Genomic DNA, 21,185 nt, shown 5'->3' with positions numbered 1-21,185 from the left:
GAGAGACAAATAAATCGTTGAGATGTTTATTTATATCTGCTCTGGGAAATGTGAGACGAAGGAGGGGCCAGGGCGAAACATCCTATCCCGGGGAGGGGGGGAAAAGACGAGAAAAACAGACTTTATCTCAGGGGTCACCAACCTTTTTGAAACCAGGAGCTACTTATTGGGTACTGATTAATGTGAAGGGCTACCAGTTTGATACACACTTAAATAAATTGCCAGAAATAGCCAATTTGCTCAAATTACCTTTAACTCTATGTTATTATTAATAATTAATGATATTTACCTTTGTGGAAACACTGATCATCTTAATGATTTCTCACAATAAATATATATTTAAGATGACATGTTTTAAATAGGTTAAAATCCAATCTGCACTTTGTTAGAATATATAACAAATTGGACCAAGCTATATTTCTAACAAAGACAAATCATTATTTCGTCTAGATTTTCCAGAACAAAATTTTTTCAAAGAAATTTAAAAGACTTTGAAATAAGATTTAAATTTGCGGTCCTCTCCAAGGTTTCTTATAGTCATCATTGTCACCAACGTCCCACTGGGTGTGAGTTTTCCTTGCCCTTATGTGGGCCTACCGAGGATGTCTTTGTGGTTTCTGTTGTGGTTTGTGCAGCCCTTTGAGACACTAGTGATTTAGGGCTATATAAATAATCTTTGATTGATTGATTGATGGATGTCGTGTCCTCCGGACAAAAGAAGAAAAGAACCATCACGACTGTTGAAGTCGCAATGTTCAAAAGCCAGCATGTGTGATGGTATGGGGGTGCATTAGTGCCCAAGGCATGGGTAACTTACACATGTGTGATGGTATGGGGGTGTATTAGTGGCCAAGACATGGGTAACTTACACATGTGTGATGGTATGGGGGTGTATTAGTGCCCAAGGCATGGGTAACTTACACATCTGTGAAGGCACCATTAATGCTGAAAGGTACATACAGCTTTTGGAACAACATATGTTGTCATCCAAGCAACGTTATCATGGACGCCCCTGCTTATTTCAGCAAGACAATGCCAAGCCACCTGTTACAACAGCGTGGCTTCATAGAAAAAGAGTGCGGGTACTAGACTGGCCTGCCTGTAGTCCAGACCTGTCTCCTATTGAAAATATGTGAAGCGTAAAATACGACAACGGAGACACCAGACTGTTGAACAACTTAAGCTGTACATGAAGCAAGAATGGGAAAGAATTCCACCTGAAAAGCTTCAAAAATGTGTCTTTTTAGGTCCCAAATGTTTACTGAGTGTTGTTAAAAGGAAAGGCCGTGTAACACAGTGGTAAAAATGCCCCTGTGTCAACTTTTTTGCAACGTGTTGCTGCCATTAAATTCTAAGTTAAAGGGGAATATTATCACAATTTCAGAAGGGTTAAAACCAATAAAAACCAGGTCCCAGGGGCTTATTTTATTTTTCGAAGTTTTTTTTTAAATTTTACCCGTCCCGGAATATCCCTAAAAAAAGCTTTAAAGTGCTTGATTTTCGCTATTTGCGAAGCCACTGTCCATTTTTCTGTGATGTCACATAGCATGTTAGCGTCGATTAACATGTCGTGCTAATCGATGCACATTCTACGTAAATCAACTTGAATCCGTCCCTGATGGTGTTGTTACACCCTCCGACAACACACCGACGAGGCATGATGTCTCCAAGGTACCGGGAAACAGTCGAAAAAACGGAAAATAACAGAGCTGATTTGACTTGCTGCGTGCAATGTGGTGGAGAAAATGGCGTTGACTGCCTATGTGACGTCACGTTCTGACGTCATCGCTCCGAGAGCGATAAATTGAAAGGCGTTTAATTCGCCAAAATTCACCCATTTAGAGTTCGGAAATCGGTTAAAAAAATATATGGTCTTTTTTCTGCAACATCAAGGTATATATTGACGCTTACTTAGGCCTGGTGATAATGTTCCCCTTTGATGTTTCTCAGTTCAAGCGTTAAATATCTTGTATTTGCAGTCTATTCAATTGAATTTACAGTGGTGGTCTAAAGTTGACATACACTTGTAAAGAACATGATGTCATGGCTGTCTTGAGTTCCCAATCATTTCTACAACTCTTTTTTGTGATGTAGTGATTGAAACAAATACTTGTTGGTCACAAAAAACATTCATGAAGTTTGCTTCTTTTATGAATTTATTATGGCTCTACTGAAAATGTGAGCAATCAAAAGTATACATACAGTTAATATTTGCTTACATGTCCCTTGGCAAGTTTCACTACAATAAGGCGCTTTTGGTAGCCATCCATAAGCTTCTGCTTGAATTTTTGACCACAAAATTGCTGCAGTTCAGCTAAATGTGTTACCTTTCTGACATGGAATTGTGTCTTAAGCATTGTAACCAAATGTTAACATTGCTGTATGTATACTTTTGAGCCATCAGATTTGGCCACATTTTCAGTAGAGCTATAATAAATTCATAAACGAAACCAAACTTCATGAATGTTTTTTCTGAGCAACAAGTATGTGCTCCAATCACAACATCACAAAAAGAAAAGAGTTCTAGAAATGATTGGAAACTCAAGACAGCCATGACATCATGTTCTTTACAAGTGTACGTACACTTTTGACCACGACTGTAGAATATTTGCAAATCGTTGTATTCTGTTTTTATTTACCGTTTACATGAGGTGACAACTTCACTGCTTTTGGGTTTTGTACATTACAGGAGCATAAATGGATACCGTATTTTTCGGAGTATATGTCGCTCCGAAGTATAAGTCGCACCTGCCGAAAATGCATAATAAAGAAGGGAAAAAACATATATAAGTCGCACTGGAGTATAAGTCGCACCTGCCGAAAATGCATAATAAAGAAGGAAAAGAACATATATAAGTCGCACTGGAGTATAAGTCGCACCTGCCGAAAATGCATTATAAAGAAGGAAAAGAACATATATAAGTCGCACTGGAGTATTTTTGGGGGAAATGTATTTGATAAAACCCAACACCAAGAATAGACATTTGAAAGGCAATTTAAAATAAATAAAGAATAGTGAAGAAGAGGCTGAATAAGTGTAGGTTATATGAGGCATAAATAAGCAACTGCTATGTTAACCTAACATATTATGGTAAGCGTCATTCAAATAACTATAACATATAAAACATGCTATACCTTTACCAAACTATCTCTCACTCCTAATCCATAAATCCCATGAAATCTTATACGTCTAGTCCAGTGGTTCTTAACCTTGTTGGAGGTACCAAACCCCACCAGTTTCACATTTACCGAACCCTTCTTTAGTGAAAATTAAAATGTTTTTTTTTAATTTTTTAATTCAAGACAAAGTAATATGTTTTTTTTACTAGTGCACAACATGAACCGTGCATGAACATCACCGTGTTCAAAGAACAAAACCAACACAGTGCATGAACTCACAACAAATCCCACACCTGCAAATCAGATGGAAAATTAGAGAGAACATTGTTTGGGGGTATCCATAATACTTACATTTCCATTTTATTGTCATTCAAATTTTAACTTTACCGTACAGATAGGGAGAAGTTTTTATTTACACGATTGATTGACTGACTGATTGATTGAGACTTTTATTAGTAGATTGCACAGTACATATTCCGTACAATTGACCATTAAATGGTAACACTCGAATAAGTTTTTCAACTTGTTTAATTAAGTCGGGGTCCACATTAATCAATTCATGAGTCTGGTGTGTCTTGACCGCTGCGGCGAAGGCTCTGCCGAACCCCTGAGGCCGACTCAATGAACCCCTTGGGTTCGATCGAACCCAGGTTAAGAACCACTGGTCTAGTCTCTTACGTGAATGAGCTAACTAATGTTATTTGATATTTTTACGGTAATGTGTTAATAATTTCAGTATAAGTCGCACCTGTGGCCAAACTATGAAAAAAACTGCGACTTATAGTCCGAAAAATACGGTACTTCCACCAACAAGTGTCAAACTGTGAACAGCAAACTTTCCCCAAAGCCAGTAGGAAGTTCCAAAAAAGCTAAAAGACACTGTGGCTGATCTTTCAGCAATATTGAGAATTTTCTGTACGCCGTGAAGTATTGAACCAAAATGCAATACAGCCGACAGTAATATCGCCTTCTTATTATTCACAGATCCCGACGACTGAAGCCTTTTGCTGTAGGACAAATCATTTTCAAATTGCTGTTGCACTCGGCGTAAAAGGTCAAGATTTAAAAGGCGCGCCGCGCACCTTAGAGAGAGAGAGGGAGTGCTAACAGGCAGATTAAAACACTGTAGCAGAGACCCATCTTGTAAAAGCAGACATTTATTGCTTGTAGACACCTCATTGAGCTTATGTCTGCTGAGCTGCACCAGCTTTTCCAAACTCCAGGGTGGGGAGGGGGCAACGAGGGCGGGGATCGATGCCGCCTGTCTGTTGATAAATGGACCAATTGCCTGAGCGACAGTAATCCCATCGGCCCCCAGCCCGCACATTAAGCCCGACTGAGGAAAGCGAGCGAACCAGCGCTGTGCGGGAGTCGCCATGTAAACACAAGTCTCTTAATCAAGGCGTGCAGGGTAGGCACCTTCTTAGGGGGGAGGTCTACCATCTGAAAATGTCATGTTCCCGTTATTGTGAGCAAAAGTATCTTTGTTATGGCTGTGCTCAAAAAAATACTTTTACACAAGTTAAAGTACCAATGATTGTCACACACATACTAGATGTGGCAAAATGATTATCTGCTTTTGACCCATCACCTTTGAACACCCCCTGGGAGGTGAGGGGAGCAGTGAGCAGCAGCCGTGCCGCGCCCGGGAGTCATTTATGGCGATTTAATCCCCAATTCCAAACGTTAATGCTGAGTGCCAAGCAGGGAGGTAATGGGCCCCGTTTTTATAGTCTTTGGTATGACTCGGCTGGACACTCTAACCACTAGGCCACACGAAGTGAAATCTTTTAACACAGTTGTAATTAGCTCTGTGCGATATAGAAAATGACTATATGATAGGGGTGTAACAGTACACAGTTCGGTACGTACCTCGGTTTAGATGTCACGTTTCCGTACAATAAAAAAAACAAAATATACATTTTTGGGTTATTTATTTACCAAATTTGTAAACAATGGCATAACATACATATGCACACAGGGTCCTTTGCCAGGGTTAACATGGTCAACATATATAAAATAAAAACTAAATAAGATAAGGCTCAAAATGATTTCTTAACAAAACCTTTCTACATATAAAGTGCTTTTTTTGATTGATTGATTGAGACTTTTATTAGTAGATTGCACAGTACAGTACATATTCCATACAATTGACCACTAAATGCTAACACCCCAATAAGTTTTTCAACTTGTTTAAGTCGGGGTCCACGTTCATTAACATTAAACTGCCTCAAGTTGTTGCTCAGATGAAATAAAATGGCGTTGAAAAGGAGATCATGTGCTGCAGATTACAAGCTGGACGTAGTGAAATATGCAGCAGAAACGGAGAAGAGGAAGCGGCGCATACCTTTGGAGTTGGCAGAGTTGTTTGGAAGTGACATCGAGGAAGAAGATTTCATGGGATTTATGGATTAGGAGTGAGATAGTTTGGTAAAGGTATAGCATGTTCTATAGTTATAGTTATTTGAATGACTCTTACGTTAACATAGCAGTTGCTTATTTATGCCTCATATAACCTACACTTATTCAGCCTGTTCTTCACTATTCTTTATTTATTTCAAATTGCCTTTCAAATGTCTATTAGTGGTGTTGGATTTTATCAAATAAATTTCCCCCAAAAATGCGATTTATACTCCAGTGCGACGTAAATATGTTTTTTTCCTTCTTTATTATGCATTTTCAGCTGGTGCGATTTATAATCCGAAAAATACGGTACACTTTTGATCGCGACTGTATATCCTGATAGGGTTTTCAGCCCTATAAGTTAGGCAGCACCATGCCTGGCCAGCGCACACTTGATGAGGGGTGGTGTTACAGCATATGGCGTGGGTCGTGGGAATAGGGTGGTGGTGGGGGGGGTTCATGCTACTGCAGAGACGCTGCTAATGAGCCCGGTTGCTCCAAGAGCCTGCAGGCCTTACAGGAACTATTCTAATGACGGCCATGCTCGCAATCATCCTCTTCCACGTCAAGCAGATGACAACCACATCCAACATACCACATCTAGCCCGCAGGGTCATGTGAGGGGAAGGCATCCCAAGTTAGAAACGGCAAGGAAAACAAAAACACCCTCAAAGCAAAAAAAACAAAAAAACCTGCTGACTCATCCAAGCTTCTACTTTCCTTGTGCGTGTCCTGTCGTCCTCACGTGGGAAAGAAGAAGAAGAAGAAGGAGGAGGAGGAAAAAAAAAAGGATACAGCCTCAATGCTCCAGTCAGGGTCCCGACGGCCAAGATTTTCTGCACTGGGTCAAAGGCCATGGCGGACGGCTGATGCGGGAAACCATGACGTACGGTCTGAGGAAAGAGAACACAATTCATTTTAGACCAGCTGTCAAAACCTGCATGTAGGGATGGGCGATACAGTCTCAAGTCTGTATGGTAGCCTAACCATTTATACCACAATATACTATTTGGAATATAAATGATAATAGATATTATTTTATCAAAAACATTGTCAATTTACTGTTAATATTTAGATACTGTCATGTTTGTATCTAGACTTCTGTTAAAATATAATACTCACCTATACTTCTGCTGTTTTAAAACTTAACATATGGTTTAAAGTGAAAGTTAAAGTGCCAATGATTGTCTCACACACACACTAGGTGCGGTGAAATGATCCTCTGCATTTGACCCATCCCCCACAGGAGAGCAGTGAGCAGCAGCAGTGGCCGCGCCTGGGAATCATTTTGTGATTAAACCCCCCAATTCCAACCCTTGATGCTGAGCGATACTTTGGGCGATACTACAAATGAATATTAGTAATTGTAATTGCAGGGGCAGTCTTAGTGATACCAATGCTGATATTGGGGTGGTACAGCTCGGTTGGTAGAGGTTCAAGGTTGATGGTTGCAGGTTCGATCCCCACTTTTGCCATCCTAGTCACTGCCGTTGTGTCCTTGGGCAAAACACTTTACCCACCTGCTCTCAGTTCCACCCACACTGGTTTACAAACCCCGTTTCCATATGAGTTGGGAAATTGTGTTTGATGCAGGGTTTCCCACACATTCATTTATTTGTGGCAGCCCGCCACGAAAGAATTACGGCCGCCACAAATAAAATAAAATAAAATAATAATAATGTTTTTTTCGGCTTTTGACTCGCTCGACCACTCATAAAAGCAATGGGACTCTGTCTGTGAATGGAGCTTGTAGTTACATATTATATAAATATGTAAATATGTACATAAAGTGTTGTAATTATATTCCAACTCCGCGTTCTTCTTGGTCATCGCCGCCGCTACTATCAGCATAATACAGTCATCACACAGGTTAATCATCATAGTATATACATTGAACAGCATATTGCTGTTGTCTGCTGAATATCTTCCCACTGGAAGCCAAAGCACCGCCAGATGATGGACCCCCTGCTCTTTATGTTGGACATTTATTCTTCTTCCTCCATTTGTGATAAGTTTCGCACCATCTCTCAATCGTATTGTCACAACCTCCGCTCGCTCGACCTGCCTCAGCTAAAGTTAGCCATGCTGCCACCCAGTGTTAATTTTGTTGACGAAAAATGTTCGTCATAGTTATCGTCAACAACCTTTTTTTTTCTGACTAAAACGAGACAATAACTAAATAAAAAATAATTTACGTGGACTAAGACGACGAGGTGTATTGACATGTTCGTCAACGAATAAAAACGAGACGAAAATATCTGCCAGAGACGAGATCCAATCGGAACTCATTTCGTTAGGAAGAGGCGGGAGGAGTTGGGAAGAGAACCAATCAGAGCGACATGCTAAGGAAGTTACGTAAACGTAGTTTGCGTTTGAGACTGACCCGTCTCAAACCTGCAGAAGACAACACGTCAACGCCGGGGAGAAAGAGGAGAGAGGACATATGGTGAATTTTTATATTTGACGTCAAAGACAACAAGACGCAGTGTAAGAAATGCAGCGCCAGGATTACGGGGAAAAACACAACAAACTTGAAGCGACATTTACAGTTGAATCACCCCGAAATCCAAACACAGGTAAGCATTTTCCACAACTCACTCGACGTTATCCCGTTTATTTCACAGCTTACTCGTGAAATACTACATTTGAGACATGATTTTCATCAAAATACGACTTATATCAGAGATTTTTCCGCTGTTTTGCCTTGACTTTCAGAAATTGAAGGGAAAATTGACATATTACCCTTTAGTCGACTAAATCTACTGTAGTTTTCGTCGACTATAATCCTATGATATTTCGTCAACTAAAACTAGACTAAAACTAAAACAATTTAAATAACTACATTATGACAAAAACTAAATTACATTTTAGTCAAAAGACTATGACTAAAACAAAATCAATTTTGCTGTCAAAATTAACACTACTGCCACTGCTCTGATCGGCGAGAGCTATGATGCTAGACTCGAGTGAGTATGTGACGTACGTAAGAAGGCGGGCTACTGCACCGGAGTTCTAACTACAAGCTCCATTCACAGAGTCCCATTGCTTTTATGAGCGGTCGAGCGAGTCAAAAGCCGAAAAATCTATTTGTGGCGGCCGTAATCCTTTCGTGGCGGGCCGCCACAAATAAATGAATGTGTGGGAAACCCTGCTTTAGAATTTGATGCCAGCAACACGAGACAAATAAGTTGTGAAAGGTGGCAAGACCACAGAACACTTTTCCCCTTTGCATCAGTCCATCTTAGATGAGCTTAGGCCCAGCAGAACTGGCGGCGTTTCTGGGTGTTGTTGATAAATGGCTTTCGCTTTGCATAGTAGAGCTTTAACTTGCCATTACAGATGTAGCGACAAACTGTATTTAGTGACAGTGGTTTTCTGAAGTGTGGTGCTATCCTTTAGAGATTGGATGTCGGTTTTTGATACAGTGCCGTCTGAGGGATGGAAGGTCACAATCATTCAATGTTGGTTTCCGGCCATGCCGCTTACGTGGAGTGATTTCTCCAGATTCTCTGAACCTTTTGATGATATTATGGAGTGTAGATGTTCAAATCCCTAAATTTCTTGGCACCCACTTGTTCCCAATTAGCCTGCACAGCTGTGGGATGTTCCAAATAAGTGTTTGATGAGCATTCCTCAACTTTATCAGTATTTATTGCCCCCTTCCCAACTTTTCTAAGATGTAAATGCATTTCGGGTGCAACGATTGGTGGCAATTCTTATTTTTGTGTTTTTTTTTTTATCTTAATGCATATGTTCCTTTTGACTCTACATGTACTGTAAATGTATAATGTATTTATATAATTCACATGTGAATAATGCTGTATTATAGACTGTATTTATATAATTCACATGTGAATAATGCTGTATTATAGACTGTATATATGTTATTCACATGTGAATAATGCTGTATAATAGACTGTATTTATGTTATTCACATATGAATAATGCTGTATAATAGACTGTATTTATATTATTCACGTCTTCCAAAAGAGACAAGTGGTAGAAAAAAAGGCATGTGAATAATGCTGTATAATAGACTGTATTTATGTTATTCACATATGAATAATGCTGTATAATAGACTTTATTCATATTATTCACGCCTTCCAAAAGAGACAAGTGGTAGAAAAAAAGGCATGTGAATAATGCTGTATAATAGACTGTATTTATGTTATTCACATATGAATAATGCTGTATAATAGACTTTATTCATATTATTCACGTCTTCCAAAAGAGACAAGTGGTAGAAAAAGAGGCATGTGAATAATGCTGTATAATAGACTGTATTTATGTTATTCACATGTGAATAATGCTGTATAATAGACTTTATCCATATTATTCACGCCTTCCAAAAGGGACAAGTGGTAGAAAAAAAGACATGTGAATAATGCTGTATAATAGACTGTATTTATGTTATTCACATGTGACTAATGCTGTGTAATAGACTTTATTCATATTATTCACGCCTTCCAAAAGGGACAAGCGGTAGAAAAAAAGACGTGAATAATGCTGTATAACAAACTGTATTTATGTTATTCACATGCGAATAATGCTGTATATACTATTTATATTATTCACATGTGAATAATGCTGTATATACTATTTATATTATTCACATGTAAATAATGCTGTATAATAGACTTTATATTATTCACATGTGAATAATGCTGTATAATAGACTGTATTTATATTATTCACACGTGAATAATTCCTTATAATAGATTTTATATTTTTCACATGTGAATAATGCTGTATAATAGACTGTATTTATATTATTCACATGTGAATAATTCCTTATAATTTATATTATTCACATGTGAATAATGCTGTATAATAGACTGTATTTATGTTATTCACATGTGAATAATGCTGTATAATAGACTGTATTTATATTATTCACATGTGAATAATGCTGTATAATAGACTGTATTTATATTATTCACATGTGAATAATTCCTTATAATTTATATTATTCACATGTGAATAATGCTGTATAATAGACTGTATTTATGTTATTCACATGTGAATAATGCTGTATAATAGACTGTATTTATGTTAGTCACATGTGAATAATACTGTATAATAGACTTTATATTATTCACATGTTAACAATGCTGTATAATAGACTGTATTTATATTATTCACATGTGAATAATGCTGTACAATAGACTGTATCTATATTATTCACATGTGAATAATTCCTTATAATTTATATTATTCACATGTGAATAATGCTGTATAATAGACTGTATTTATGTTATTCACATGTGAATAATGCTGTATAATAGACTGTATTTATATTATTCACATGTGAATAATGCTGTATAATAGACTGTATTTATATTATTCACATGTGAATAATTCCTTATAATTTATATTATTCACATGTGAATAATGCTGTATAATAGACTGTATTTATGTTATTCACATGTGAATAATGCTGTATAATAGACTGTATTTATGTTAGTCACATGTGAATAATACTGTATAATAGACTTTATATTATTCACATGTGAATAATGCTGTATAATAGACTGTATTTATATTATTCACATGTGAATAATTCCTTATAATTTATATTATTCACATGTGAATAATGCTGTATAATAGACTGTATTTATATTATTCACATATGAATGATTCCTTATAATAGATTTTATATTTTTCACATGTGAATAATGCTGTATAAGACTTTATTTATGTTATCCACATGTTAACAATGCTGTATAATACTGTATTTATGTTATTCACATATGAATAATGCTGTATAATAGACTGTATTTATGTTAGTCACATGTGAATAATACTGTATAATAGACTTTATATTATTCACATGTTAACAATGCTGTATAATAGACTGTATTTATATTATTCACATGTGAATAATGCTGTACAATAGACTGTATCTATATTATTCACATGTAAAAAATACCTAAGTGTGTGTCTATTGTGAGTGAATTGCGGTGCTGAATTTCCCCCAGGGATCAATAAAGTACTTCCTATTCCATTTTAATTAGAGCAGTTATTCACAATTATTTTCAATCAATAATTGAGAACCACTGCCCTAATTAGGTAAAAACAACATTGTCGTTAGCAGCTGATGCAAATATTTTGATTAACTCCATGAGATTTTTGCCTTTGAAGTATAATGCACTGGTCAGCATCCATCAGTTTTATTTAGCTCTGCATGCACTTTAAAATGTTGCTATCCAGCTGTTGGTGTGAAGATCATGTAGTGTTGTGTACTATCAACTCAACGGCGTTATTTAATGCTGACTAAGCAGTTTGCATTGCTGTGTTGTACGGTATACCGGCACTAGTATGGCACAGCAATACTAATGAATTACATTCGGTACTAAACTGCCTGTAAAAAGGTACCAGCCCCTGCCCGCCTTTTTTTTTTTAACAGACATGACGGCGCGTCGTGACATTGCTGGTTTTATGAGCAGAGGAGCATGTTCGGCAGCGTGCACACACAGAGTACTTACAAGCAGACACAGTGTGTAGACAGAAAAGGGAGAATGGACGCATTTTGGCTTAAAAAAATGATAAAGGTGAAATTGTAACACTGAAACGCCCTCAGGAAGAGTTGCGGTGTTTTAGCTACTACTAAATCACTAATGCTTGTCTCTATGGTGACAAATAAAGTAAGTTTCTTACAAGTATAACTATCACTGGGGGGGCGAGGAATAGCTAAACATGCTTCACTACACACCGTAGGAGGATACAATAGCTCACCGGCGTCACAATGTAAACAAACGCCCTGGGTGGATCTACACATGACATCCACTGTAATGATACCAAGTGCGAGAGTTTACCTCGTTGATACTACTTTGATTACATTGACATTTTCTTAGCATCACAAAATCTTTTTTCCTTTTAACATCTATATTAGGTTTATTTATTCAGTAAATACATCCCTGGACACCTAATGACTTTGAATATGACCAATGTATGATCCTGTATCTACTTGGTATCGGATCGATATCCAAATTTGTGGTATCATCCAAAGCTAATGTAAAGTATCGAAGAAGAGAAGAATAAGTGATTATTACATTTGAACAGAAGTGTAGATAGAACATGTTAAAACAGAAAATAAGCAGATATTAACAGTAAATGAACAAGTACATTATTAATCAATTTTTTACAATTTGTCCCTCATAATGTGTACAAAATAATAGGTGTATAAATGACACAATATGTTACAGCAGACTAGGAGTCTTTGTTTGTTTACTTACTACTAAAAGACAAGTTGTCTAGTATGTTCAACATTTTATTGAAGGACTAAATGACAATAATAAACTTATGTTCAATCCTGTGATGAGGTGGCGACTTGTCCAGGGTGTACACCGCTTTCCGTCCGATTGTAGCTGAGATTGGCACTAGCGACCCCAAAAGGGAATAAGCGGTAGAAAATGGATGGATGGAACATATGTTCAATGAACCAAGATTTTTTTTTATAAAATAAAGCCAATAATGACATTTTTTGTGATCCCCTTCATTTAGAAAAGTATCGAAATACAATTTGGTACCGGTACCAAAATATTGGTATCGGGACAACCCTGGTCCGGACTTTATGATAACTATTTTATAAACTACATTGTTTGTGTTATTTTGAAGCCTCTCAGCAGTCATTGGGGAAGTAGAATGTTGAATAGCTCGCAGATGCCTGAGGAGGGGAAAAGAGAAGTCCACGATTGTGCAAGCGAGGAAACAAGAGCATGTTTTGTTCCCACACATAAGACCTCTGCAAAGTCACACAACTCTTGTCTTGTCCCAATCTACTATGTCACAAAAATGTCCATTTCTGCCTTTACGGTTTTAAAGTTATTAACGTTTCATGCTTTTTGTGGTAGCAACGTGCTATCATTCATGTCAAAATAGTTTGTACTGCAAGCATGTTTGGTCTGACTATTACAGTTTTTATTATAAACATTTCAATCCTCCAAACCAGTTCCATAAAACGTTAATAACCTAAAAACTATTACAGTTATTAGACCAAAAATGTTTCCAGCACAAACAATTGGGACTGGTTTGGGGAGGTTTTGACAAGGCGGTGTTGCGGAGGGGTCGTTATGGATATTGAAACGCTAACTAAATGAGGCAAATCCTGAAGGAATATATTATATAGATATAATTTAGATCCACTATGGACTGGACTTTCACACTATTATGTTAGATCCACTATGGACTGGACTCTCACTATTATGTTAGATCCACTATGGACTGAACTCTCACGCTATTATGTTAGATCCACTATGGACTGGACTCTCACTATTATGTTAGATCCACTATGGACTGGACTCTCACTATTATGTTAGATCCACTATGGACTGGACTCTCACTATTATGTTGGATCCACTATGGACTGGACTCTCACTATTATGTTAGATCCACTATGGACTGGACTCTCACACTATTATGTTGGATCCACTATGGACTGGACTCTCACTATTATGTTAGATCCACTATGGACTGGACTCTCACACTATTATGTTGGATCCACTATGGACTGGACTCTCACTATTATGTTAGATCCACTATGGACTGGACTCCCACTATTATGTTGGATCCACTATGGACTGGACTCACACTATTATGTTAGATCCACTATGGACTGGACTCTCACTATTATGTTAGATCCACTATGGACTGGACTCTCACTATTATGTTGGATCCACTATGGACTGGACTCTCACTATTATGTTAGATCCACTATGGACTGGACTCTCACACTATTATGTTGGATCCACTATGGACTGGACTCTCACTATTATGTTAGATCCACTATGGACTGGACTCTCACACTATTATGTTAGATCTACTATGGACTGGACTCTCACTATTATGTTAGATCCACTATGGACTGGACTCTCACTATTATGTTAGATCCACTATGGACTGGACTCTCACTATTATGTTAGATCCACTATGGACTGGACTCTCACTATTATGTTAGATCCACTATGGACTGGACTCTCATACTATTATGTTAGATCCACTATGGACTGGACTCTCACTATTATGTTAGATCCACTATGGACTGGACTCTCACTATTATGTTAGATCCACTATGGACTGGACTCTCACTATTATGTTAGATCCACTATGGACTGGACTCTCACTATTATGTTAGATCCACTATGGACTGGACTCTCTCACTATTATGTTAGATCCACTATGGACTGGACTCTCACTATTATGTTAGATCCACTATGGACTGGACTCTCACTATTATGTTAGATCCACTATAGACTGGACTCTCACTATTATGTTAGATCCACTATGGACTGGACTCTCACTATTATGTTAGATCCACTATAGACTGGACTCTCACTATTATGTTAGATCCACTATGGACTGGACTCTCACTATTATGTTAGATCCACTATGGACTGGACTCTCACTATTATGTTAGATCCACTATGGACTGGACTCTCACTATTATGTTACATCCACTATGGACTGGACTCTCACTATTATGTTAGATCCACTATGGACTGGACTCTCACTATTATGTTAGATCCACTATGGACTGGACTCTCACTATTATGTTAGATCCACTATGGACTGGACTCTCACTATTATGTTAGATCCACTATGGACTGGACTCTCACTATTATGTTAGATCCACTATGGACTGGACTCTCACTATTATGTTAGATCCACTATGGACTGGACTCTCACTATTATGTTACATCCACTATGGACTGGACTCTCACTATTATGTTAGATCCACTATGGACTGGACTCTCACTATTATGTTAGATCCACTATGGACTGGACTCTCACTATTATGTTAGATCCACTATGGACTGGACTCTCACTATTATGTTAGATCCACTATATCTGGCTTTGGATACTTGACACAGGCTTATAAGTATGTTAACTTATCCTGTTTTAGCATGCTAGCTAATATTAGCATGCAAATGTTTTACGTAAAAATTTTAGCTAACTTTATATGTTTAACTTGAAAAATCATGGATTGTGACAATTGGCGCCTTCTTACAAGTATGCCAAGTTCTTCTACGTTATCACGCTAACGTTTTTGCAAATTGTATTCGTATAAACATGAAAATAAAGGATTTTCCATATTTGGCACCACCTATACTAACTATCTGGCTTTGGATACTTGACAGAGCTTCATGAGTATGGTAACTTGTCCTGTTTTAGCATGCTAACATTAGCATGCAAATGTTTTATGTAAAAATTTTAGCTATCTTTGTATGTTTAATTTGAAAAATCATGGATTGTGAAACTTGGTGGCATCTAACATGTACGTTAAGTTCTTCTACGTTTGCAAGCTAATGTTTTTGCAAATTGTATTCGTATAAACACAAAAATCAAGGATTTTCCATAGTTGGCTTGATCCTAGAAGTAGGCTAACTTTTCCTGTTATGCAGGAAGATCATCCTTATATTCTCGTGTTAATGTCGGCCGTTTTTCTTAAAAATGATCTGGTCATCTCACAAGACCCTCGGGTGCCGTGACTGTCAATCAAGTGACGCCTGGGTGAAGACTGAGGATGGCCCCTTAAAGGCCTACTGAAAGCCACTACTAGCGACCACGCAGTCTGATAGTTTATATATCAATGATGAAATATTAACATTGCAACACATGCCAATACGGCCGCTTTAGTTTACTAAATTGTAATTTTAAATTTCTCACAGTGTTGCGGATTGTAGAGGACATTTTTTTCCAGCCCAATTCCAGCTATAAGTAGTCTGATTAATCGCATAATTACATTGGATTCGGTACATCTGTGTTGCTGAATCTTTTGCAATTTGTTCAATTAATAGTGGAGACGTCAAAGAAGAAAGATGTAGGTGGGAAGCGGTGTATTGCGGCTGCCTTTAGCAACACAAACACAGCTGGTGTTTCCTTGTTTAGAATTCCCGAAGCTGAAGCTTTACCATGGAACAGAGCGGTCAAGCGAACATGGTTCCTGACCACATGTCAACCGGCAGGTTTCGGTGAGAAAATTGTGCTAATAAGTCGGCTCTTGCCGTTGACATAGGCGGAGCTTGCGTCGTTCCTCGTGCACCTGTCAAAGAGGCAGCTGCGGACTCTCTTGCCTCCTCCAACCGGCCGCCCCCGAACATGGGATGCTTCCACAGTGGAGGAGGGTTAAAAAAAAGCTCAGCCCGGCCCGACCGGCTGCCTTCGCTTCGCCTTGTCGAGAAACGTGGCTTACCTCAGAGACACTGGCGGTCACCACACCCGTGGCCACACTCCCTTCGACTTTCAGGTACGACTATATAATCTCACTAAAACACTAGTAACACAATAAGCAGATAAGGGATTTTCCAGAATTATCCTAATAAATGTGTCTAATAACATCTGAATTGCTCCCACTGCCCTCGCCTTTTTTTTTCTAGTGCTTCACTCTCACTTTCCTCATCCACAAATCTTTCACTCTCGCTCAAATTAATGGGGAAATCATTGCTTTTTCGGTCCTAATCGCTCTCGCTGCTGGTGGCCATGATAGTAAACAATGTTCAGATGTGAGGAGCTCCACAACCCGTGACGTCACGCGCACGTCGTCTGCTACTTCTGGTACAGGCAAGGCTTTTTTATTAGCGACCAAAAGTTGCCAACTTTACCGTCGATGTTCTCTACTAAATCCTTTCAGCAAAAATATGGCAATATCGCGAAATGATCAAGTATGATACATAGAATGGACCTGCTATCCCCGTTTTAAAGGCCTACTGAAATGAGATGTTCTTATTCAAACGGGGATAGCAGCTCCATTCTATGTGTCATACTTCATCATTTCCCCATATTGCTGAAAGGATTTAGTAGAGAACATCAAGGATAAAGTTCGCAACTTTTGCTCGCTAATAAAAAAGCCTTGCCTGTACCGGAAGTAGCAGACGATGTGCGCGTGACGTCACGGGTTGTGGAGCTCCTCACATCTGAACATTGTTTACAATCATGGCCACCAGCAGCGAGAGCAATTCTGACCGAGAAAGTGATGATTTCCCCATTAATTGGAGCGAGGATGAAAGATTTGTGGATGAGGAAAGTGAGAGTGAAGGACTAGTAGGAAGGGGGAAAGAAAAAAAATGGCAGTGGGAGAGATTCAGATGTTATTAGACACATTTACTAGGATAATTCTGGAAAATCCCTTAACTGCTTATTGTGTTACTCGTGTTTTAGTGAGATTATATAGTACCTGAAAGTCGGAGGGGTGTGGTGACCGCCAGTGTCTCTGATGGAAGCCATGGAGGAGCCAAGAAAGTCGCAGCTGCAGGAGGACGCAAGCTCCGCTCATGTCTCCAGTAAGAGCAGACTTATTACCACAATTTTCTCACGGAAACCTGCCGGTTGACATGTGGTAGAGAAACATGTTCGCTTGACCGCTCTGTTCCATATTAAAGCTTTACAACAAACAAAGAAACACCTGCTATGTTTGTGTTGCTACAGCCGGCTGCAATCCACCGCTTTCCACCAATAGCATTCTTCTTTGTAGTCTCCATTATTAATTGAACAAATTGCAAAAGATTCAGCAACACAGATGTCCAGAATACTGTGTAATTATGCGATTAAAGCAGACGACTTTTAGCCGTGAGTGGTGCTGGGATAAAATGTCCGCTACAACCAATAACGTCACGCGCACGCGTCAACATAAGCGTCATCATTCCGGGACGTTTTCAACAGGAAACGCCACGGGAAATTTAAAATTGCAATTTAGCAAACTAAAGCGGCCGTATTGTCATGTGTTGCAATGTTAATATTTCATCATTGATATATAAACTATCAGACTGCGTGGTGGCTAATAGTGGCTTTCAGTAGGCCTTTAGGTCGTCCGGCATGAGTGACGAGCGTGCTAGGTATCGAGCTAAGAGCTGTTAAGGATGTTTGCCAAGGTAGACATGGCCCACACACACTGGATAGCCTCCAGCCTTCTACAGTTTTAACTGCACTAAATATAATAATAATAATAGGGTTTCACGGTGGCAGAGGGGTTAGTGCGTCTGCCTCACAATACGAAGGTCCTGCAGTCCTGGGTTCAAATCCAGGCTGAGGATCTTTCTGTGTGGAGTTTGCATGTTCTCCCCGTGAATGCGTGGGTTCCCTCCGGGTACTCCGGCTTCCTCCCACCTCCAAAGACATGCACCTGGGGATAGGCCCCTCCCACTTCCAAAGACATGCACCTGGGGATAGGCCCCTCCCACCTCCAAAGACATGCACCTGGGGATAGGTTGATTGGCAACACAAAAATTGGCCCTAGTGTTTGAATGTGAGTGTGAATGTTGTCTGTCTATCTGTGTTGGCCCTGCGATGAGGTGGCGACTTGTCCAGGGTGTACCCCGCCTTCCGCCCGATTGTAGCTGAGATAGGCGCCAGCGCCCCCCGCGACCCCAAAAGGGAATAAGCGGTAGAAAATGGATGGATGGATGGATGATATTTTGGCCAATATTCTGATATTGTCCAACTCTTAATTACCGATATCAACCGATACTGATATATACAGTGGTGAAATTAACACATTATTATGCCCAATTGTGTTGTGATGCCCCGCTGGATGCATTAAACTAGTGGTTCTCAAATGGGGGTACGTGTACCCCTGGGGTACTTGAAGGTATGCCAAGGGGTACGTGAGATTTTTTTTCAAATATTCTAAAAATAGCAACAATTCAGAAATCCTTTATAAAGATATTTGTTGAATAATACTTCAACAAAATATGAATGTAAGTTCATAAATTGTGGAAAGAAATGCAACAATGCAATATTCAGTGTTGACAGATAGATTTTTTTGTGGACATTTTCCATAAATATTGATGGTAAAGATTTATCTTTTTGTGAATAAATGTTTACATTTAAGTTCATGAATTTGACTGCGTGGTCGGTAGTAGTGGGTTTCAGTAGGCCTTTGAATAAGTAAATCTCATTTGAGCAGGCCTTTAATGTCGGTCGTTTTTTCTTAAAAATGATCTGGTCCTCTCACATAGGGGCGCCGAAAAGGGGGGGTAAAGGAGATGGATTTTGGGGGCCCTAAAGATGATGAAATTATATGAAATGATGTGTTGGGGGCCCTGTAAAGATTCTTTTCATGGGGCCCAAAACCCCTAGCGGCGCCCCTGATCTCACAAGACCCTCGGGTGCCCTGACTGTCTATCAAGTGACGCCTCGGTGAAGACTGACGAAGTCTCCTGGTTGCGTGAGAAGTGGCTGCAGGCGAGGAGTCAGTGCAGCGCAAACACGCCAGTAGCGAGCAGGCAAAGATGGATGTTGAAGAGGAGGCAGAAGAAGAAGAAGAAATGAGCGCACCTTGCAGAGCTGGAAATGCTCCGACTGCAGACTCTCCAGCACGGCGTCGCTCTCCTTGCAGGCCCCCGTCTGGGCGGCCGTCGACGACGACGAGGACACCGCCGTCAGTCCGTCCAGCACCTTGCGGATGTTGAACTTCTTCATGTTCGGGGGTCTCCGGCGGCCAGGAGAGGAGACGCACTGAGCGGGCTGCCGTCAACTGGCTGGCCGGGGGAGGGGAGGGGGGTGAGGGGGAGGAGGGGGGCTTAGCCGCGGCTAGCAGGTTAGCTTCGAATAAACGCACACTTTTTTTGGTCTTTTTTTCAACTCCCGTCCGTCTCCATTTCGACACGCACTCCGACCTCGTCGACTCAGGCTGCTTCCGCGTCGTCAAGGCAGCATTTAGGCGGCGTTCATTGGACCCGCGTCCCCGGAAGGAAGCAGCCACCGACGGACTGACAGCAGCTAGCTGGCTTAGCCGCCAGCAGGCTACGGAAGTGCAGCCGGGACCCGGATGTGGAATACCCGGATGTACAGGACCCGTCATGATGGTTCTATGCTTGAAGTGTCGAGAGTTAAAAAAAATAAAATACAATTTAACAAAATATAAAAAGAAACATTAAATAAATAAATAAATATTGCTTTTAAAGATGTGCTATTTGGATTTACATTGTATGAAAAAAAACATTGAAAAAGAATATTACCTTTGCAGCCTCTTTATACTATCAATCAATCAATCAATCAATGTTTACTTATATAGCCCTAAATCACTAGTGTCTCAAAGGGCTGCACAAACCACAACACAAACCACTACGACATCCTCGGTAGGCCCACATAAGGGCAAGGAAAAACTCACACCCAGTGGGACGTCGGTGACAATGATACTATTGGCTAAGTTTTATATTCATAAATGTAAGTTTCTCAATACCCGACCTGTTTTTTTCTGCCTTTATAAAAATAATTAAACTCCACATTTAAAACACTCTCTACCTCTAACAACCGAAAAGCTGTGAAAACGATGATGCTCTGTTCCAAATTTAAATGATTTACTGAACTTGTGTGAGCCTTTGGCTTTGCATTTTGTTTATATATATATATATATATATATATATATATATATATATATATATATGGATGTATATATATATATATATATATATATATATCCATCCATCCATCCATCCATCCATTTTCTACCGCTTATTCCCTTTCGGGGTCGCGGGGGGCGCTGGCGCCTATCTCAGCTACAATCGGGCGGAAGGCGGGGTACACCCTGGACAAGTCGCCACCTCATCGCAGGGCCAACACAGATAGACAGACAACATTCACACTCACATTCACACACTAGGGCCAATTTAGTGTTGCCAATCAACCTATCCCCAGGTGCATGTCTTTGGAGGTGGGAGGGGCC

The 21,185-nt window shown here is 39.5% G+C and overlaps 1 protein-coding gene across 1 annotated transcript in view; it reads right to left on the bottom strand.

Moving 5' to 3' along the window:
• stxbp5b (syntaxin binding protein 5b (tomosyn)) overlaps nucleotides 1-20,279 on the bottom strand; it is a 100,517-nt gene extending 80,238 nt beyond the window's left edge. The window contains 2 exon segments of the mRNA XM_061896302.1: nucleotides 6,319-6,416; nucleotides 19,796-20,279. Of these exon segments, the coding sequence (XP_061752286.1) occupies nucleotides 6,319-6,416; nucleotides 19,796-19,939 (242 nt within the window). The 5' untranslated portion in view covers nucleotides 19,940-20,279.
• Between the last annotated feature and the right edge of the window lie 906 nt (nucleotides 20,280-21,185).

The sequence above is a fragment of the Nerophis ophidion genome, linkage group LG03, assembly GCF_033978795.1.
Source record: "Nerophis ophidion isolate RoL-2023_Sa linkage group LG03, RoL_Noph_v1.0, whole genome shotgun sequence".
NCBI classification, from domain to species: Eukaryota; Metazoa; Chordata; class Actinopteri; order Syngnathiformes; family Syngnathidae; genus Nerophis; species Nerophis ophidion.
The sequence above is the reverse complement of the archived record's forward strand: the minus strand, read 5'-3'. Positions and strand labels throughout refer to the sequence as shown.